The following is a 22,660-nucleotide window of genomic DNA, read 5'->3' as shown; positions in this document are numbered from 1 at the left end:
CCGGGCACCATTTCTGTGCACCGACACAGAATCCGGGTTTGAAGGCGGCCGCCGCGGTGCTCACCCGGTACCTGGAGCTCCGCGGTCTTCGGACGACCCCCCACCCCGGAGGGGGGGTTATCCCTAACGTGTTCAACAACCGAGGCTGTGTCTGACATACACCTTCTTCCTGCTCGTTTTGTGCAGACAATTCCGTATTGACCCAGGAATAGGAAAGATGTTTGAGTGCTTTGGGAAATGCGTTTCTTCCCGTTCCCCCACTTTAGGGGGGGGGCGGTGGGAAGGATGGTCAACGGCAAGACCGTGAACTAACTAGATTGTGTTGATTTTTGTTTGTCGAATCTGATAGAATTTTATCTGCGTCTTTAAAAGCAGATTTTTAAAGATGGCTCTGTGCCGATTTGGAGCGAATATAGATTTGCATCTAGTTTTCCGCATAGATCAATTCCCACCCCCCCCCCCAAGGCATACCTAATTTCTTAACAGATTTTTTTTTTTTTTTTTTTTTGAGGGTAGGTGCCTTTGCTCCCTTTAAAAAACGACAACAAAACTCGTGGACCGAAGCTGCGGTGATTGCAGAGTTGACCCCCCTTCCCCCAAGTTAGGATTTCAAATACTGCTTTTAGGTTCAAGGCTCTACACACCGTGCTAGTCCTCCAATTGCTAGCATTGCCTGTACCTGAAACCGGGAACCATCAGCTGCACTTAGGGAGCCCCGTATGTTAGAGGGAAAGATGGAATTCCTTGTCTAGCTCCATATTTGGCAGTTAATATAGCTTTGGACATGTGAACAAAGTTTCTAAGTAAACGCTTGGCCGTGTTAGTATCCAGTGGTCCTTTTGATGTCCAGAATTCCTGATTTTCAAAGATACACGGTATGATTAGTTTGAATTTCTTAGAACTGGATTATGTTTAGTTTCTTTGATGATATTACCTTCCTGTTTTCTTAGATTTGGGGGATTAGTCACGTGTATTCCTGTGTTATGATTTAGTCTCTAGAGGCTGTATAATTCTGAAAGGCTATAAGGAATTGGGAGGATAAGGACTTCAAATGGGCTGCTTATTAAGAGTTGTTATGGTTCCGGTTTTTAAACATTTGGGGTTGAAGTATTAGTGGTGAACAAGTCTTTAGAGTGGAGAGAACCAGAATATTTGTGGGGTACTTAAGAATCAGAAGTAGAAGAAAGGAGAAGAAATAAAGTCTTTAAATAATTTGATATTTTCATTTAGTGTTTACTAGTAGTTTGAGTCTTGAGTTTCAGTGATATTGGCCCTGTTGGTAGCAAGAAATACTCTTTATCCATATTTTGCTTATGAGAAATCAAAAACGAAAACTTCCATATCAGTGGCTGAAAATCTGTAAATACTAATGGTGTGTTTTTTAAAGATGATCCTTCATGGTTGAGGGTCTGAGATTTTTTTTTTTTAAGGTTTTATCTATTTATTTGACAGACAAAGATCACAAGGGGCGGGGGGGGGGGAGCAGGCTCCTCTCGGAGCAGAGAGCCTGATGCAGGGCTCGATCCCAGGGTCCTGGGATCAGGACTGGAGCTGAAGGCAGAGGCCTTAACCTACTGAGCCACCCAGGCGTCTCTGGTGTGTTTAGATTCTTTTTTTTTTTTTTTTTTTTTTGAGAGAGAGAGACAGAGAGAGCATGAGCGAGGAGAAGGTCAGAGGGAGAAGCAGACTCCCCATGCAGCTGGGAGCCCGATGTGGGACTTGATCCCGGGACTCCGGGATCATGACCTGAGCCGAAGGCAGTCGTCCAACCAACTGAGCCACCCAGGCGTCCCTGTGTTTAGATTCTTAACAGCTTTCTTTATCCTGCGAAATTGTTGCTGTTGATTACTCATTATCAGGATTGAACATTAATTCTCTCTTAGGTTACTTTAAGACTTCCCACATTTTACACTGAGTTGATACAGAGGTGGAGAACGACCCCTTTTCAAGGCTGGGTTTCGTAGGTACAAACTTAAGGGTTGCTTTTGAATTTAAATTCAGTAGAATTTAATTGACAAATATTACTTAGTTACTCTACCTTGATTGACACTTGTTTAAGAGCTGCGAGGACAAGTTTGGTTCTTATCCCAGAACTCTGGACTGGCTTCAGAAGCGATAGTTGTTGTTTCTTGACAGCTGTTGATATCCTCAGTTTATTCATATCTTTTAATTTCTAGATAGTTTACCTTATTTTGGTACATCATCATAGATATTTTGGGATGACTCTTGGATTTTTTTTTTTTTTTTGTATTATGTTACTGTCCTCTCCTTTTTCACATATCCCAACAGTATCAAATAAGCTGGCAGTTGGACTTCAAAAGATTTTTATATTTGCATCCATAGCTGTTCCTTTTAAATGTTTGTTCTTAACCAGGTGTAGTGAAAATACCACTAGAGACAGGAGACCTGATTTTAAATCCTCTTAAAACTCTGAGGGACTTGCTAAACTCCTTTCCTTAGGCTCTCTAACCATCAGTTTCGTTTTCTCCAAATGAAGTTAAATATCCTATCTATTTCAAGGAGATAAAGGAATATGTAGGTTACTTGTTAAACTTTAAAGGGTAATATAAATATATGCTTTTATTTTCGTGGCATAGCTTTTCCTTTTCATAATGCTTGGTCAGTTTTAAGAGCTTCTGAACTTCAAAGTTTGCCTCCTTCGCTTTGGGGTCTGAGAAAAGTCTTACTTAATCTACAGCTACCTTTTATTTATTTATTTCTACCACTGGTGCTTAGATCTTGTTTGTGATATTTTCATTCTGTGGTCTGCCACAACAAATTAAAGGTTTCTGCCTTTTTTTTTTTTTTTGACAGAGATCACAAGTAGGCAGAGAGGCAGGCAGAGAGAGAGGAGGAAGCAGGCTCCCTGCTGAGCAAAGAGCCCAGACAGTGGGCTCCATTGGAGCACCCCGAGATCAGGAAGCCTAAGGCAGAGCCCCAACCCACTGAGCCACCCAGGTGCTCTGAAGGTTTCAGCTTTAAATAGCTATTCATGATTGGGGGCGACTGGTTGGTTCAGTTGGTAGAACATGGGACTCTTGATCTTAACAGTTCTGAATTCCAGCCCCACGCTGGGTGTAGGGATTACTTAAAAATAAAAAATCTTAAATGGTGTCTGCATGGCTCAGTCATGTGGGAGTCAGCCCAGCATTGGGCTCCCTGCTTGGTTGGGAGACTCCTTTTCCCTCTCCTACTCCCCCTGCGTGTGTTCCCTCTCTCTCTCTCTCTCTCTCAAATAAATGGATAAAATATTTTTATCAATCAAAACAGCAATGAACCTTTTTAAGATTTTTAAAAATCTTAAAAAGGTTCATTGCTGTTTTGATTGGTGAAGACCTCTGTAGTTTCGGAAAGTTCCAGTTTTAATATGTGGTTAGGTGTAGAGATTGGGAATAGTCCATGGCTCAGTGAGAAATGGCCTGGGCCTGACTAGTGTGCCCCCCAGCTCTGAGTAAGGGCCTCTAGAGGGGAAAGGGAGTTAAGTATCCAATCTCCTATTAAGTATCCAATAGCAGAGATAAGTGTCCTAGCATAGACCATAGGCTTTGGTAACATAGTTTCTTTATTAGAAAGAAATGCATCCTGCTCCTAGAGATCTTACTCTTTTTATAGAAATCAAGATATGGTACATATGGGGCGCCTGGGTGGCTCAGTGCGTTAAGCCGCTGCCTTCGGCTCAGGTCATGATCTCAGAGTCCTGGGATCAAGTCCCACATCGGGCTCTCTGCTCAGCGGAGAGCCTGCTTCCCTTTCTCTCTCTCTGCCTGCCGCTCCATCTACTTGTGATTTCTCTCTGTCAAATAAATAAATAAAATCTTAAAAAAAAAAAAAAAGATATGGTACATGTAACTTTACAGCGCAGAAACAAGACTTTTGTAGATTTAAAAATTTTTGTAATTTTCTTTTTATTTCCTGTTTTTTGTTGTTTTTGTTTTGTAAGATGACTTACTATCTCAGCTTCTCAGCAATTTTCATTTTGGCTATTTTTTCAAAACATTGAAATGGCCATCAAAATAAGATATGAAATTTCACATCAGTAATTTGCCCTGAGTGATTCCCCCACCCCCAACTGCTTGACCAAAGATGCTACAGTTATCACTCTTTATAAATGGTGGTCAGGACATTCCAGGCTCCTCAAAGAGTGAATTTTTGACTGTGCGTTTTGATGTTTATATATTGTGGTTGCGGCCAGGTGTTTGAAGTTAACAGTAATAGTTAGATTTGATGATTTATATTGATCTAGTCATTTTATCAATGTATGGAGAAGTTCCTTTAATGAGAATGGACATGCCATTGCAGAGATCTCCAAGATTAAAAAGAACTGATGGAATATGACATCATTTTTTTGTGTTACCACGTTTTTTTTTTTAATTGTAATCTGCTCTGAAAACTATTTTGCTATAGTAGATCTAAAAAATTAATTCATTTTCTTGCCCAAGTGTATACATAGCCTTTACTACATTATTGAAATCATACCTTGTAAATTTTATACTGTGTTTAGTGTTTTCTTCGATGGTTTTAATGTCTGATAGTATATTTTAATGACTGCATATGAATTGGTTTATATTATAGTCTGGGCTCAGTTTATTATATTTTTGTTTCAAAGACCATTAATACCAGGTCACAAAAAAAATTATATCAAATAAGCATATCAGATGTTTTTTAAATCAGCTTTTGGAAACCTTGGAGAGTGTACCTTAGAATCCTAGGCAATAAGCTTTTCTTTTCTCTTTTACTTTTTTTTCCCAGTGAGTTTTTCTTTACTACTCATTCTATAATTGGCTCAGTTTTAATTTCAGCATGCTATTAGTCTGTTTTCCCCATCTCTCAGCCTCCTCAGTCCCATCTTCAATTAGTTGGTAATATTTAAACACACTTAAAACTTGAACCATAAATTGTCACTAATGTAGGCATAATGTCAGGGATTGCCTTTTTGTTTTACTATTAGTGGTGAATGACTTCTCACACTCTTGGCCTTTATTCTAGAGTCTTTTTTTTTTTTTTTTTAATTCTTTATTTTTTATAAACATATTTTTATCCCCAGGGGTACAGGTCTGTGAATCGCCAGGTTTACACACTTCACAGCACTCACCAAAGCACATACTCATTTTTTTTTTTTAAGATTTTTTTTTTTTTTTAAATTTATTTGTCAGAGAGAGAGAGAGCACAGGCAGAAAGAGTGGCAGGCAGGGTCAGAGGGAGAAGCAGGCTCCCTGCCGAGCAAGGAGCCGGATGTGGGACTCCATCCCAGGATGCCGGGATCATGACCCGAGCCGGAGGCAGCCGCTTAACCAACTGAGCCACCCAGGCGTCCCTCTTTTTTTTTTTTTTTTTTTTAAGTTTAGTTATTTCTTTTAGTAATCTCTACACCTGTGTGTAGAGATTTTGCTCATGCTCAAAATCCCCAGATTAAGAGTTGCTTGTTCTACTGACCGAGCCAACCAGGCACCCCTAGAGCCATGTTTTCTAACCAATAACATACATGTATCTGTTAGAAGGTTATCAGAAATTAAATGAAAATTTTAGAGTAGGATTTAATGTTTTACCGGTGGTGTTACGAATTGGTATATAGCTTGCACTGTTTTCTTTTTCCTCTAGACCCATGAGGTTTTTTTGTTTTGTTTTGTTTTGTTTTGTTTAAATCATGCTTTTTTCCAAAGATGGGGTTTGTAAATTATTCTGCAGTTTGATTATTACTTTTGCGGACTGTATTTTGTTCACATTTATAACTTTATTTCCCCCTGTTTTTAATGAGTGCATAATTTTCTATTTTATAGCTTTCCATTTTCCTGTTGATGGACATTTAGACTGCTTTATTTTCTTTTGTGGCAGTGAAACAACTTTGAATATACATCTTTGTGAAATTGCATGTCTGTTTCTTTGTAGTGTATCTTAGAAGTGGAATTATTCGTTATATGCTTTCATTTTTAATCAGTTTTATTAAAACCATAAAATTACATCTCCAGAGGCGCCTGGGTGGCTCAGTGGGTTAAGCCTCTGCCTTCGGCTCAGGTCATGGTCTCAGGGTCCTGGGATCGAGCCCCGCATCGGGCTCTCTGCTCAGCCAGGAGCCTGCTTCCCTTCCTCTCTCTTCCTGCCTCTCTGCCTACTTGTGATCTTTGTCAAATACATAAATAAAATGTTTTAAAAAAAAATTACATCTCCAAAAGGTTGTAACAGTTTATATTTTCACCAACACTGTGGAAGAGCCCATTAACCCACACCCTTACAGTACTGGATATTACCAGTAATTTTCATTTTTGTTAATTTTATATGTAAAAGGTGTCAACTTTGAATAAATTGCTTTTTTTTTGAACTAGATGTTCTTGATTTCAGGGTATCATGGTTCCCTTACATTGCGTTTTCAATAAATGTTCATGAAATGATTGACATGATGAAGCATGATTGTATTGCTATATTTAAAATTTGAGGAATAATTTATTAGTAGAGACGACTCTTTTGCAGTTTAATGACTTTAGACAGACCTAGAGTCATGGAACCATGACCAACCACAGTCAAGATAGTAAGATAGTCCCATTACCCCGGAAGTTCTCTCCTGTTCCTTTATAGTCCTTTCTACCTCCAGCCTTTGATCTGATTTAACCCTATAGTTTTGCATTTTACAGAATGTTCTATCAGTAGAATCAGGTAATACCAACTTTTTAGCTTTCAGTAATGCTTTTTTTTTTAAGTTACGCAAGATTGGGTTTTTTTTCTGGATACAAATCTTTTATCGGATATGTATTCTACAGATTTTTTCAGACTGGCTTGTCTTTTCATTTTCTAAACGATGACTTTTTAAATGAGGGGTTGTACATTTTGATGGAGGTCCAATTTGCAGGGGTTTTTTTTTTCCTTTCTTTTTGTGTCTTATCTAAAATCTTTACTTAACCTAAGGCTAGAAAAGTTTTCTTCTAGAAACATAGAATTTTAGGTTTTACATTTGTCTGTGGTTCCATTTCAAAATAATTTTTGTACGTGGGTGCCAAGTAGGAGTCAGACTTCCTTTTGTTTTTAATGTGCGGATGTCAGGTTGTGCCCAAATCATTTGTTGAAAAGATAAAATTACCTTTGAAAAGAAATTGGCTATATTGTGTGGGTTTGTTGTAATGCTCATTTGGCAGGGGGGATTTCTAAAAGTTCTAAAAGTTCTTAAAATTATTTGTGCCAAAACTGCTATACTTGATTTGTTTGGACCTTTAATCTCAAAACTCTCTGAATTCATATTACGGGAGTAGTAAGTATTCTTGTAGATGACTGTGTACGAATATGCATTTACATATAAATAAGCACAGGACTGTAGCTGATGGACTTTATTTTTTATTTTAAAAGATTTTATTCATTTGAGAAAGAGACCGAGCACAGGCAGGAGGGGGAAGGGCAGAGGGAAAGGGAGAAGCAGACTCCCAACTGAGCTCGGAGCCTGACATGGGGCTCAATCCCAGATCCAGGAGATCATGATCTGAGCTGAAGGCAGACATCTAACCATCTGAGCCACCCAAGTGCCCTAGTGATTGACTTTAAAGATAGCTTGAGGGGACCTGGGTAGCTCAGTCATTAAGCATCTGTCTTCCGCTCAGGTCATGATCCCAGGGTCCTGGGATTGAGCCCTGCATCTGGCTCCCTGCTTGGTGGGAAACCTGTTTCTCCCTCTCCCACTCCCCATGCTTGTGTTGCCTCTCTCACTGACTATCTCTGTCAAATAAATAAAATCTTAAAAAGAATAAAGATCATTTGAAATTGCATGCTTAATGTGTTTAATCTATTCATTAACATTCCGTCATAGTTTTATTCATTAGCTATCGTAGTTTAGTTGTTGCTTCTCTTAGGGCTTTAGTATCAGAATTGTTGAGCAGATTTTTTTAATCCTATGAAGTGCACAGCAATGGTGGATGCTGCAAAGATTATGTCTTGAGTATCTCCTGGAAGCGTAACATTGCTGGGATTATGCTTTTAGCATTAGCATGGAGTCGTCTTAGGAATAGGAGAGGGATGTGCCTGTACTCATGTACGTATATTATTAGGATTGAGTGCATTAATAAGAGCTAGAAGACATCTGCCATACTAAGAGGAAGAAATGGTTAATCCTTCTTCGTGGACCCTAGTTAGGAAAACCAGAGATGGAATTGGAATGAGATCTTGAGCAGATTTTTGAAGAGTAAACGGGCAGGATTTGGTGGTGTGAGGTTTTGAGGAGATAGTCATCCCCTAAAAATTTTCTTTTAGCTTTGGCTCGAGATACTTATTCATTGTTTGCATGTCCAGTTTTTATGCCTGTTCCAATTTTCAAATGGTATATTCTTTGTGATAGGGCCGTAGCATTTAGCACATAGTTGTGTGTAGGAATTTTGTCTCCCACTGGACTTTAAATTTCTCTGGAGCAGCAGATCAAGTCCTTCATGTTCATCATTGTTTTTCCTTGAGTAGTTTCTGATACATGTATAGTAGACACTCATTGACTATTGGAAGAATTTGTGTTTCCCACCTGTTCATCCATCTTAGGTTGAATGAAATAAGACAGTGGCCTAAAGGATGAAAATTGCCAGTTTGGGGAATGGTGGTCAGTGGCATAGTGTTCTTTGAACACAGAATTTGTTACAGAGGTGAAAAGTGTGATGGGAAATAAATTTGCAGAATTTATCGGGACCATGAATGTCAGACTGGATCTGTGGCGGGCTTTATAATTCAAATTAAATGCAGGTGTTTGAATTTTACTCTATTAATGTATTCTGCACATGATAAAGAGGCTTGGAAGATTAGAGGAAGATGTAGAGTATAAATTCAGTGGGAGTGGAAAGAATGGGGCAAATTCCAAGAGACTTTTGAGTTGTCAGGATTTCACAGTTTGAAGCTTAAAGAAGGAAAGTCACTTAGAACTGAGCATTCTACCCAAGAAGATGGTGGCCTCATTAACAGAAATACCGAAAGCATTTTGAGGGATGCATATATTGGTATCCTGTGAGGGCATGTAAGGATATTAGGCATGGGGTTAAAATAAAATTTGAGTTCATGGTAGATACTAGATTTGCATTTAGGTAGATAAGAGAGCTAAAGCCATTAGACTCTGAAATTGCCAGGTTAGAAGACAAAACTTTGAGAACTTCTGCATTTTGGTGAGAAGTTGCCTTGTGGTAGAAATCTAGAAGCATTAGGAGGAGGTTATCAACATGCCAATGCAGACAAGTGGAAGACTGGAAAGTCGCTGGATTTTTTAAGAATTGTGATTTTCCAGTTTTCCATGCCAATAGTGCTCTTGCAGACATGAAAACCCGCTGGACTTTGTGCAAGAAGTGTGGCAAGCACCAACCCCACAAAGTGACACAGTACAAGAAAGGCAAATATTTTCTTTATGCCTAGGGAAAGTGGCGTTATGACAGGAAGCAGCATGGCTGTGGTGGGCAGACTAAGCAGATTTTCTGGAAAAAGGCTAAAACTACGAAGAAGATTGTCCTGTGGCTTGAATGTGTTGAGCCCATTTGCAGATCTAAGAGAATGCTGGCTATTAAAAGATGCAAGCATTTTGAACTAGGAGGAGATAAGAAGAGAAAAGCTTTTAAGATGGAAATAAAGTAGTGGCCATCAATTTTTTAAAATTGTGACTTTTCAGAGAATTATATTTAAGGGAGAGCTCAGATTATATTTGAGAGGAGAAATGAGGCAGATTAATGCAGTTAGTAATTTAGGGAACAATGTGATTAATAAAGTGCCATGAAGACAACTCAAAGTACTTGGAGAATTCAAAGGAAAGACAGTTATAGTTTATAGAAGAACCAAGAAAGATTTTCAGGGTACCCCAAAATGCATAGAATTTCAGTCATTACAGATAGGAAGTTATGGAATGAGTGTTGGAGTAGGAATCAAAGGTCTTGGTTCTTGTTTAATAGACTTAGAATCCTAGTGTTGGAACAACACTATAACTAGACTAACAGTATGTCTATCAATAGACTAACAATATGTCTATCTGGACATAGATTATTATACTATATTTCTGTTAAATTTAGTCAGTCTCTGGAATAAATACTTACAAAGGTGGCTATTTATGAAGTAGCTCTATTCTGGTTATTTTTGCATTAACTTGAACCTAAATCTACCCTTTGAACGTAACTACTGTTCAGCCAGTATTTAACTTTTACAAAGAATTGTCAGTTCATTTTAGACATTACATCTCTGTTGTGGGCAGCTCCATTATACTAGTGATTCACCAAACTTACTTTTAACCAGGAAGTAAGCAAAAAACCTAAGTACTTAACTAAAAGCTGAAGTTTTATTAGTCAAAGAAGGAACCAAAAATTCCTTTGGTTGCTGACAGTTTTTTTTTTTTAAGTTATTTGAAATCACAGTATATTATAGGATGAAGCCCAGCGTGACTTTTTTTCTTTCTTGTGTATATGTTTACTTTTCTTTCTCAATGGTACTAAGAGATTCAGAAAAGATAGTGAGAATTGATAGCAGTTTCCCATGAGAGCTGGAGTAGATATGTTTCAGGCATTAGTCTGGGCAAAGGGAGAGGAATCATTTTAAGAAATGAGAATGAATTAAAAGGGGACACCTGGGTGGCTCAGTGAGTTAAAGCCTCTGCCTTCCTCTCAGGTCATAGTCCCAGGGTCCTGGGTTCGAGCCCCACATCAGGCTCTCTGTTCAGCAGGGAGCCTGCTTCCTCCTCTCTCTCTCTGCCTGTCTCTGCCTACTTGTAATCTCTGTCTGTCAAACGAATAAATAAGATCTTAAAAAAAAAATGAAGTAAAGGTTGTTGATGAAGATACAGGATATATGGGGATTTTAAGTGGGATAAAGGTGGAAAGTAGAATGATGATCTTTGAAGTAGTTGAAACTCTAAATAGTGAGGGAAACCAGATATAATCATGTTGGTATTTGGCTGAATAAAAAGGACTGATTGTTTTTAATTAACAAGGGAAAGTACATTTTATAGTATCTATCCCAGTGTGACAGAAATCTCCAGATTTTCAGGCGTTCATGGAAAAAGTGGGGTTTAATACATGTAATTTTACTTTATCTAAAAAGATTTCAGGAGATAGTTGTTCTTAAAAAAAAAAAAAAAAAAAGATTTTATTTATTTGACAGATCACAAGTAGGCAGAGAGGCGGGGGAAGAGAGCCGACGCAGGGCTCGATCCCAGGACCCTGAGATCATGACCTGAGCCGAAGGCAGAGGCTCAACCCACTGAGCCACCCAGGAGCCCCATTAATTGCTTTTATTTTTGAAGGTGCTAGAGCTAACAAGCAAATAAAGAAGATTGTTTTTGCACATAAGTATCTTTTAATCTTGGCTGTCTTTGTTGTATTGTATAGTCTTGTAGATTTGACCGGAGATCATATCTCAATTTGTAAATTAGAAAATTAAGATGCAGATAGGCCATAACTTTTTCATGGCCTTAGACAGTTAAAATCTTTTTCTGTCCCATGTTCAGTGTAGTGTGCGGGGCACCTGGGTGGCTCAGTTGGTTAAGTGTCTGCCTGCAGCTCAGTCATGATCCTAGGATCCTGGGATTGAGCCCTGCATCTGGTGTTGGGCTCCCTGGGCCTGCTTCTCCCTCTCTTTCCGCCTCTCCCCGCCCCCTCCTGCTCTTTCAAAGAAAGAAAGATCTTTTTAAAAATGGTTTTAATTTTTTAAAATATTATTTATTTATTTATTTGACAGAGATCACAAGTAGGCAGAGAGGCAGGCAGAGAGAGAGGAAGGGAAGCAGGCTCCCTGCTCAGCAGGGAGCCTGATGCGGGGTTGGATCCCAGGTCCCTGAGACCATGACCTGAGCCGAAGGCAGAGGCTTAACCCACTGAGCCACCCAGGTGCCCCTAAAATGGTTTTAATTTTTAAGAATTAATTTTTAAATTATCTTTATTTAAAATTATTTTAAATAAATAAAATAAAATTTTATTTAAAAATTTTTTAATTTTGAAAAATTAAAACCATTTTTAGGGACGCCTGGGTGGCTCAATCAGTTAGGTGTCTGCCTTCCGTTCAGGTCATGATCCCAGAGTCCCGAGATAGCGCCCACATCCAGTTCCCTGCTGAGCAGGGAGCCTGCTTTTCCCTCTGCCTCTCCCTCTCCTAATGGGCTCTCTCAAATAAAATCTAAAAAAAAAGAAAAACAGAGAGGGAATTATTAAAAAAAAGTGGAAGGACTCACATCCCAGAATTTGCTTACCTAAGAGTTGGGTAATTTGCTGTGAATAATAAAAACAGCACAGTTGTTCCTGTAATCATATTTATTCTGAATGTGTAATTTGGATCTTTTGTTTTTCCTCCTAACCAGATTCTTGTATATATGGCTGTGTGTGAATTATAAATGCACACTTTATAGTACTCAGTTTTCCAATCTTAACTTCCTGTAGCTACCCAAACTACCTATTGGTTGTTCATTTATAATTTTTTTTAAAAGATTTTATTTTTATTTATTTGGCACAGAGAGATCATAAGTAGGCAGAGGCAAGCAGAGAGTGAGGGGGGAGCAGGCTCCCTGCTGAGCAGAGAGCCCTTATGTGGGGCTTGATCCTAGGACCCTGGGATCATGACCTGAGCTGAAGGCAGAGGCTTAATCCACTGAGCCACCCAGGTGCCCCCCGGTTCATTTATAATTTCATCCTAATGCTTCTTTGATGCCTTATGTATTGCACTGTTAATTTTCCTACTCAAAGGGAGAAAATGAGAAGATGAGCAAGATGCAGATGTTTGTGTAGAATAAATAAATCAGTGTGTCATTAAAAAATAAAAGGTGTTACATTTTCCCCTTTTGCCTCTAATATCTTTATTTTCTGGTTGATGTGATTAATTTCCACCGCTTATACTTTAGCCCACTAAATACTGACTCACCTTAAATCAGTTAGTAGTGAAGAAGTAACTGCTTTGTGAGTAGTTATATTTAAGTATAAATTGTAGCACCATCCATTAGTAACTTCTTTTCGTTTTGTCATTCCCCGTGGAAGTCTCCCTATGCCTAAAAATGGACTCTGCCTAGACTCTGTATAGCTTTTTGTTTAGCCTTTTACCAGATAAGTATTGCCTTACCTCATCCACCATTTGAGGTTCACTTTTATTTTTTGTTTCCCCCCTTTTAAAAAAAAAAAGTTTGTTTGTTTGTTTGTTTATTTGGCAGAGAGAGAGAGAGAGAGAGGGAACACAAGCAGGGGAAGTGGGAGAGGGAGAAGTAGGCTTCCCCCTGAGCAGGGAGCCTTGCTAGATCCCGATCAGGACCTGAGCCCTGAGCCACAGACGCTTAAACCTACTGAGCCACCCACGCACCCCTGAGGTTCACTTTTCAAGTTACCTCTTTTGAATAATAATCTTGTAAAAGTTGTCTTCACTGTGTGTCTACCTTTCCTGTCTCTCTGGTGTGTATTGATGATGTGACCACCACACTTTTGTGATTGTATATATACAACATACATATATATATACACGTGTGTGTGTGTGTGTATATATATATATGTGGTGGGCATTTGAAAGCCTCCCAGATGTTTTCACAATAAGTCTTTCGTGTATTTTGACCTTTCTTTGATACTGATACATGTATTCACTGCGTTTTGTTTTGTTCTTTACTTTGGTTATATGTATGTGACAAAAATGGTAAGTAAATTTATCCTTTATAAATCTGATGGAGGATTTGGGATAAATGACAAAGTGTCATTGTAGAAAATCTGGAAATAAGGAAGAGAAGAAGAAAAACATGGGAATCTCCAAATCCATGGCCAGTCCCTAATAGCATATCTATTATTCACTATTTGAACAAAACTGTTTTGTATGTAGCTATTTTATTTAGAGGATAAGTTAGTATTGTCCCACGTCTTAGTGTTATTTTTGCATCAGTTACAGTATTAAAGCATGTATTCATTTTTAGGTTTTTTTATTTTAAAAAATTTTACTAGATAAGTCTACTGTTCTTCACACTTCACCATCATTCAAAATAAAAGTACTATGTTGTTTAGCTTCGTTACTTTAAATATAGCAATTGAGAATTCATTTATGCATTAGGATTTGTTATTCTTTATTGGAAGTTTTTAGGTTTGCTGGGGAACGAATGGCCCCTGAAATGACACTATCTGATTCTACTTTGTGAATTAAATTTTTCTTTTCTTTTTTTAAAAAAAGAGTTTAATTGTAGGTGGTACAGAATTCAAGGTCGAACAAAGACTGCAAAGCAGACTGGCAGAATTCTCAGCTGCGTTTACTCTTACCTTAACAGCTAAGGTAGCAGTGGCTGAATAAGAGGAAGTAAAGACAAGATGAGGAGTCCCACTGTATGGATTTATTTTTCTTTTTTTCTTTTCTGAAGTTTATTCTTGAATGTATAACAGCTCTGACACAGCACTTCATTCTGGCTATAGGTGGCAACAGATGTAAATGGCAGAGAATCCAGATGTTTAAACAGCAACGGAAGTAGGGGATCACCATCTGATGGAGACACAAGTAGCTGCTTGCTTTTTGCCAGATTTCTCAGCTTCCCCTGTGGCCTGGGGCCCTTCCACATAGTCTTCACTTGAGCTTCTCCAGCTTCTTCTTTGTTTCTGTTGGAAAGCGATCTCTTCCTGGTCCATCTCCTTGAACTGCTTCAAAAGCTTCTTGCCACTGCCTCATCCCCAGACGCTGCCACTGAAAGCAGTAAATTAACTATTTTTGAAAGCAAGTGAGGCATAAAAATTTTAACAGATTTGTGGGTTTTGTATATTGTTTCAAGACTGTTCTAAAAGGAGAGAAAACCTAATAGAGCATTATGTGAAAGTTGAATTGGGAATTGTTGGGATTCTGTAGAGCTACAATATTGCCTGTGGGCTCTGCCATGGTTTATTTATACAGAGTTTATTTATTTATGAGAGAGAGAGAACACGCAAGAGCCGGAGTGGGGGCAGAGGGAGAGGGGCAGGCAGACTCCCCACTGAGTGTGGAGCGCCACCCCCCCCCCCAACTCAGGACTCTGAGATCGAAACCTGAGCTGAAGTCCGCTGAGCCACCCAGGTCACCCTCCTATTTTTATTTAAAAACATTATCACAGTTGTAATGATTATGGCAGGTTCTCTTTGGCTATAAAATTTTTTGTTTAAAGGAAATCTAGGGTAGGGCTCCTGGGTGGCTCAGCTGTTTAGGTTGTGATTCCAGGGTCCCACATCGCTCTCCCGCTGTGTCGCTCTGTGTCAAATAAAGAAAATCTTAAAAAAAATAAAGGAAGCCTAGGGGCACCTGAGTGACTCAGTCAGTTAAGTGGGACTCTCGGTTTTGGCCCAAGTCATGATCTCAGGGTTGCAATTGAACCTGTGTCTTCTGTGCTGATTGTGGAGCCTGTTGAGGATTCATTCTCTCTCTCTCTCTCTCTCTCTCTCGCCCCCCATCCCTCCCCTCTCCCCCTGCCTCTCTCACAAAAAAAACAAAAACAAACAAACAAAAAAAAACTACATTGTGATTGATTTGTTAAGCAGGAGTTTAAACTGTATCCCGGTTTGCCCAGTAAATACACACAGATACTGAGGGTGTTTTTTTTTTTCCCAGTACTTTTAAGTGTAATAGGAAAGGATATTTGATTATAAATATATATATTTAAACAAATAATATTTAACTTTCTCTTTTTTCCCCCCTTTTCCAGTTCCTAATGTTGTAATTTTAACTGTTCAGGGGGGGCTATAACCATGTGTAAGTCACTTACTTTAAATGATTGTGTGTTTCTATTTATATATCTTGTATTTGTTTTTCTTATTTTTAAGCCCCCTCCCTGTCAGCATAGACCCTCCTTCCCCTGCCTTGACTCGTCGTTTTTCTTGATCTTACCTTTGAGATTTGTGCTTAGCAGTACTTTACCATAGCACCTAACCCATTCTGTTTCCTATGAGCTTGTTTCCAATCCATGACAGATTCTAAACTTTTCATTTTATTGTAATTCCAGGTAACATACAGTTAACAGTTTCAGGTGTGCAGCATATGGATTCAGCACTTCCATATGTCACCCTGTGTCGTTCACCTATTTAATCCGTGTCCCCCCCCCCCCCCCCCCCCGCCTCCCCTCTGGTAACCATCAGTTTGTTCTCTGGTGTTAAGGGTCTGTTTCTTCATTTGTCTCTTTTTTTTTTTTTTCCCTCCTTTTGCTTGTTTGTTTTGTTTCTTAAATTCCACCAGATTATAAACTTCTTGAGGGCTGAAGTCTTAATCTTATTCCCCAGGCTGTCCCCTTTATTAAAGAGCACCTGGCAATGTATTGATGCTTTTTACTTAGTTAATGGAAAGAAATACTGGACCTACACCAAATGTGTTAAAAAAAAAAAAAATTCTGAGTACTCAGGTTATTGCTGGTTTTTAATGGTAATTATTATCATTTTGAAGCAGTGAAATAATTCTAAAGGAGAGTGAATGCAGAGAAGATATAAGTTGGTACTTTCCCATAGTAAGTCTACTCTCCAGGTCCTGACGTGTGCCTTCTGCCTAGTTTTCCAAAATAAACCATTGGAATCCAGGGACATAGATTATAGTCCCTAGAGGAGAGAGGTACTGTGACTGGAAAAGACTTGGTTATGGTGTTCATACTGTGAGGCAGGGGACTTTTTTGGGAATAAGAAAAAGAACTATGTGGAGGTTGGGAGGGGGAAGGCATTGAGGAATAGAGACAAAGAGGAACTTCAGATGTTGGAAGTTACCAGTAGTTGTTGGGAATTTATTTTGTTGTTGTAAATTGTTTTTCAATAAATACATTACTTTTCTTTATTCCCTTTTGTATGGCTAAGAAAACTTACTTCCTGGAAATTTACAAAGATGACTTTTTAATAGTTACCGTTCTTGTGTTTGCTCCCTTAGCATTTGACATTGTGCAGCAAAGAAATGGTTATGGAGAAGCCCAGTCCGCTGCTTGTAGGGCGGGAGTTTGTGAGGCAATATTATACTTTGCTGAATAAAGCTCCAGAATATTTACACAGGTAAATTTTAAATGGATTATTTAGTATTTTTATTTAGTTTTGTTTTCTTGAATAGGACTACGTAGTATTTTTGTCTTTCTTGTTTCATGTTCTGATTGTTTCTTTGCAAACCATAACCAATATTTTATCTAACGGCTAAAACCATTTTTTCAAGTTTTTAAAAAAATGAGATCACAGCGGTTCCTGGGTAGCTCAGTCAGCTAAGTGTCCAGTTCTTGATCTCAGCTCAGGCCTTGATCTCAAGGTTTTGAGTTCAAGCCCTGTTTGGAGCTCCACGCAAAAAATGAAATCCATGGTGAGAAAAAAGCTTCAGTTTTATCCCATTATATAACATTTGCATATCTATGTACACACGTGTATACAATTATATCCTTCAGTATTTTGTATTTCATTTAAATAAACCTTGGGCCTGACCATAGGCTAATGGGTTCTAATCTGCAATTTGAAATCATAGTCATTAGTGAACTTTTTTTTTTTAAGTTCCCGTTGGCAGTGTTAGAAAATGAACCATATAAGTGGTTATACTTGTGGAAATTTCTTCTGATTGATCTTCAAAGTAATATTCTTTGGTGAAACAGCAGTAGTAGCCTTGTTTACTATTTTGGCAGGAGTTGGACATCTGTAAGCTTACTTTTTCCAGAAGTTGAAATGAAATTGATATATATTGTGAGTAGCATTTACAATTTTTGTTCTTCTGGTGTATTTTAGCAGGTGAAAGATAAGTGAGACTTTTATAAGGATTAGTTTTTACAAGTATTTGTAGAACACACCACCATGTAAGCTAAGGCATAAATCCTTGCCACTTCATATGGAAAAAGCTGTTAAAAAGACTTACTTATGTTCCTTTAGCTGGGTCCTCTTTTATAAGTGCGCTGGGCATTCTAAAGTTAGATTTTGCAATATGTCTTGTATTATTTCATGACATTTTTCTGTAACAAATACCCTCCTCAAAAAAAAAATCCAAAAGTGAATACCTGTGCATTTTTCTAATTATAGAAATAAAAGATGTTCTTACAGGCAGTGTATGTACAGGAGTTTTTGGGTGGAGAGGGGAGAATGGAATTAATAAGACGTTTCCTTGTCTGAAATGTAGTCTTTATATGATGTAGGCATTAGCTTTTTTTTTTTTTGTAGTGACAGTCAGGGTCAGGGTCTCCACAGTCATTTAAAAAAACAAACCCATAAACTTGTTTTAAACTTAGCTTGTGTAACCAGTTTACCTATAAATGAAAATCAGTAATTTTTCGCCTGTTAACAAACTGTGATCAGTATCCTTATTTGTGCATCTTTTTGCACCTTTCTAGTTATTTTCTTAAGGTCCTAGAAGTAGAATTGTTAAATCAAAGGTGTAATTATCTCTAAGGCTTTTCCTACACTTAACAGTCAAGTTGTCCTCCCAACAAATGGTAGAAGTTCACAGGTTTGCCAGTGGTACATGCAAAAAAATAGTGTAAACTTAAAATTACAGGTAATAGTTAAAAATGTGAGCTGTGGAGCTAGACTGTCTGGGGTCATGTCTTAGCAACCCCACTGGATTACTGTGTGGCCTTAGGAGAGTTAATTTGATTTTTTCTGAACTTCAGTTTTCTCATTTACATAATAGTGCTTATTTCATGGGGTTGTTAGGGGAGGGGTAAGTAAATAATATGTAATGCACTGAGAACATTGCTTGGCATAGAGGAAGTCTTAACATACGTGTTTCAGTAACAATAGGAGCTGAGTTCTCTTTATGAAAAAATTAATTTTGCATGTTTGATAACATTAATTTAGAAATATATTCTAATTGCTTTAGGTATTGCAGAGAAATACCAATTTATCATATACTTAAGAGCAGTATAAAATATTAATGAAATATCAGAAACTGAAATAATGTAGATTTTCTTATTTAGTCTCTGAATTATTTCACTTATTATAAATCTTACTAAACTGTTTTAATCTAAGATTTTGGAATTAGTAATCCTTTGGAACTTTGAGTAGAATGTTAAACAGCAGCTGATTCCAAAACAAATCTAGATAACTTGAGTTTTTTATCTAAAGGGAAAAACTGGGTCAATTACTACAGCATCAATATTTAGAATGTATTTTGAATATCTCATTCTTCCACCTCAAAAAATAGATATAATAGGAATTAGATGAGAGTTGCAAGTGATTGAATGTATTTCCAGTGTGCCAGGCCAGAATTCTGTCGTCGCTTATTTAATCCTTACAACAACCCTATGGAGTAGTTACTATTTAGCGTTTGATAACCAAGGAAACTGCTTAAGGACTATAAGTAACTTTATCAGGATTATACCACTACTGAATGACAAAGCCAGACATAGAAACTATGTCAGTTTTATACCAGAACTCTGCTGCCTCTTAGGCCTCTTTTGACAATTGAATGTTAATGAATTCTCATTGGCTTTATAGGTTTTATGGCAGGAATTCTTCCTATGTTCATGGTGGAGTAGATGCTAGTGGAAAGCCCCAGGAGGCTGTTTATGGCCAAAATGTAAGTACCAATTTCATATACATTTTAAGTTTTTTCCCTTTTTTCTTGTTTTAAGATAGTTGAAAACAGTCTTTTTGTGCCAATGGATTTCTTCCCGAATGTACTTAGCACTTGTAACTAAAAGTTGTGTTACAGTAGTTGTTAAATGAGCTTTCAGTTCTTACAAATATCCATTTTGTTTGAAACAAGGTGTTACATTGGGTTGGATACTAAGGAGAAGATAGGAAATTATCTATCCTTGATGTATTTTATTCATAAAACAGTTGAGAACAATAAGTTTATACAGATACGGGCTAAACCTTATGTTATAGGAGTGCACAGAAGTATATGTGCTTTATGACATTATATAGAGGATATGGGACTTTAGCTAGATGCTGAATTACAGAATTTGGCCTTACCGTACAAAAGGAAATTAAAAGTAGAAGAAATGGTACAGCAAACCCAGTAAAGTAAAATCAGCTGTGAGGCTAGGGAGTAGTCAACACAGTTTGTATGAATGATTAAAAACATAATACAGGAGTGCCTGGGTGGCTCTGTCAGTTAGGTGATTGCCTTCGACTCAGGTCATGAGCCTGGTGTCCTGAGATCAAGCCCCACATCGGGCTCACTATTTAGCCAGAGGCCTGCTTCTCCCTCTCCTTTTGCTGCTCCCCCTGCCTGTTCTCTCCTGCTGTCTCTCTGTCAAATAAATAAATAAATAAATCTTTAAAAAAAAAAAAAAATCCCAAACCCAAAAAGCTTAATAAAGAATAGTGAGAGAGAGCTATATAAAGCCTGTATTATTGCTTAATATGAGATAGCCATATGAGATAGTGATCTCTTGTATTGAGCTGTGACATGTTGAAAATGGTGGTTTAGAAACTTCAGCCTGGCAGTAATGCATGTCATGGTGGGAAGGATTCAAATGAGACCGATAGATTATGTAGTTAATATTTTAGAGCTGTGAGGAGATCGGGGAAGCTCAGATAGTATGAACTGATGAAGTGTCACAGCAGTTTGTTTTCCATCCTTCCTTTCTGCTGTTACAGGATATACATCACAAAGTATTATCGCTGAACTTCAGTGAATGTCATACTAAAATTCGTCACGTGGATGCTCACGCAACCTTGAGTGATGGAGTGGTGGTCCAGGTCATGGGTTTGCTATCTAATAGCGGACAGCCGGAGAGGAAGTTTATGCAGACCTTTGTTCTGGCTCCTGAAGTAAGTTTTCCTCTCACTTCATTTTCATTTGTATGATTTTATTTGATTGTTCTTACTTGCTTGAACAGGTTTAGATATGCATGTAGCTAAACTTGAGAAGTTGGCATTGAACCCGTTGATAAACATTTGACCCTTGAGCAACACAGGGATTTGGAGCACCCACCTCCCTTGCAGCTGAAAATCCACATACAGCTTCTGACTTTTCAAAAACTTTACTAATAGCCTTATGTTGACCAGAAGCCATACTGATGGTATATTTACCATTAACACGTATTTTGTACCTTATATGTATTCTATAATTCTGTATTCTTACAATAAAGTAAGTTAGAGAAAGGAAAATGGTATTAGTAAGAGAAAATACATTTATAGTACTATATCGAAAAAACTCAGGTCAGCGGACTTGTGCAGTTCAAACTTGTGTTGTTCCAGGAGGCAGCAGTAATTTGAGCTTTGTGTGTGTACACCCTTTGCCTGTCTTTTTTATTTTTTTCACCTTGCCTATTTAAAAGTAAGTCTACTGATAGAAATGTATCAATAGATTTACTAAGATTATAGAATTAATATAAAAATATTTTATTTGGTAAGTTACATGTTCAAATGGCAAAGTTTCATGTGTTAATTAGTTTTGGTTCTCTTCTCTTGAGCACGCGTCTCTTGAGTTCCAATATTTGAATGCTCTTCTATACTACTTTAATATAGCATATTTAGGGACGCCTGGGTGGCTCAGTTGGTTAAGCAGCTGCCTTCGGCTCAGGTTGTGATCCCAGCGTCCTGGGATCGAGTCCCACATGGGGCTCCTTGCTCAGCAGGGAGCCTGCTTCTTCCTCTGCCTCTGCCTGCCATTCTGTCTGCCTGTGCTCACTCTCTCTTCCTCTCTCTCTCTGATAAATAAATAAAATCTTAAAAAAAAAAGGCATTTGTCTTTAAAAATATATATATATATAGCATGTTTAATTTTAGAAGATTTTCCTGAGTCTACATAATATTTCTATAGTGTTAAAATAGATATTGCATATGCCATGTAATTTGTTCTTTTTATGTAGTGCCATATTTATGAGTGTTTAATGGAATATTTGGATTTTGTTTTCCTGTAGGGATCTGTTCCAAATAAGTTTTATGTTCACAATGATATGTTTCGTTATGAAGATGAAGTATTTGGTGATTCTGAACCAGAACTTGATGAAGGTGAGGTTAAGATTGAAGGCTTCTATCTGTACTCTTTTAAGGACATGAAAAATATGAAACTTAAATTTGCCTCTGTTATAACAGAGTTAAACCCTCTTTTTCCCTTTTGTTAAAAAGAAATACGTGTTCATTGTATGACATTATATAAAAATCAGACGTAGAAAGTAAAACAGAATTCAGACTCATCCTATATATAACCAAGAGTTATATTGTAAGTTTGTTTGGATTTCACCCTTAGCAGTACTTATTTTTATAAAAATGGAATTCTGCTAGTTCAAAGCTTGTTCTTTTCTATTTAATATATCTTCCTTGGCTGTGAATTTTTTATTTATATCATAATTATTGATCTTTAATTTATATTTGTTTTCATTATCGTACTATTGAATAGATGTGACATAGGAAACCGAGTTACGGCTTAATACCATTTTATTTCCTATCCTTTCCTTTTCTTACTAATAGATCATTTTAAAAAATGAGGGCACCTGCGTGGCTTAGTCAGTTAGTGCCTGACTCCTGAGCTTGACTTAGGTATTGATCTGCAGGGTCATGAGTTAAAGCCCTGCATTGGGCTCCACACTGGGCTTAGAGCCTACTTAAAAAAGTAAATAAAAGGATCCCTGGGTGAATCAGTCAGTTAAGTGCCTGCCTTTGGCTCAGGTCCTGATACTGGGGTCCTGGGATCGAGTCCCACATTGAGGTTGTAGCTAAGTGGGGAGCCTGCCTCTACCTGCCACTCCGCTGCTTGTGCTCCCCGTCTCGCGCTCTCTGACAAATAAATAAGATCTTAAAGAAATAAATGACAGTAAATACCAAACTTCATTTTGCTCGTGTTTCACTTAAGAGAACAGGGAATGCTTTAGTAAGAACAAGGT

The 22,660-nt window shown here is 37.8% G+C and overlaps 1 protein-coding gene across 4 annotated transcripts in view; it reads left to right on the top strand.

Annotated features, from left to right (window-relative positions):
- Window positions 1-22,660, top strand: part of G3BP2 (G3BP stress granule assembly factor 2) — an 87,048-nt gene that overhangs the window by 52,530 nt on the left and 11,858 nt on the right. For all 4 annotated transcript variants that reach the window (XM_032334602.1, XM_032334603.1, XM_032334600.1 and 1 more), the window contains exons 2-5: window positions 16,792-16,910; window positions 19,320-19,401; window positions 20,430-20,603; window positions 21,698-21,788. In XM_032334602.1, coding sequence (XP_032190493.1) covers window positions 16,816-16,910; window positions 19,320-19,401; window positions 20,430-20,603; window positions 21,698-21,788 — 442 coding nt within the window. In that variant the 5' untranslated portion in view covers window positions 16,792-16,815. The remainder of the gene's footprint in view (window positions 1-16,791; window positions 16,911-19,319; window positions 19,402-20,429; window positions 20,604-21,697; window positions 21,789-22,660) is intronic.

This window comes from Mustela erminea, chromosome 2 (assembly GCF_009829155.1).
Source record: "Mustela erminea isolate mMusErm1 chromosome 2, mMusErm1.Pri, whole genome shotgun sequence".
NCBI classification, from domain to species: domain Eukaryota; kingdom Metazoa; phylum Chordata; class Mammalia; order Carnivora; family Mustelidae; genus Mustela; species Mustela erminea.
This window is presented reverse-complemented; position numbering and strand designations above follow the sequence as displayed.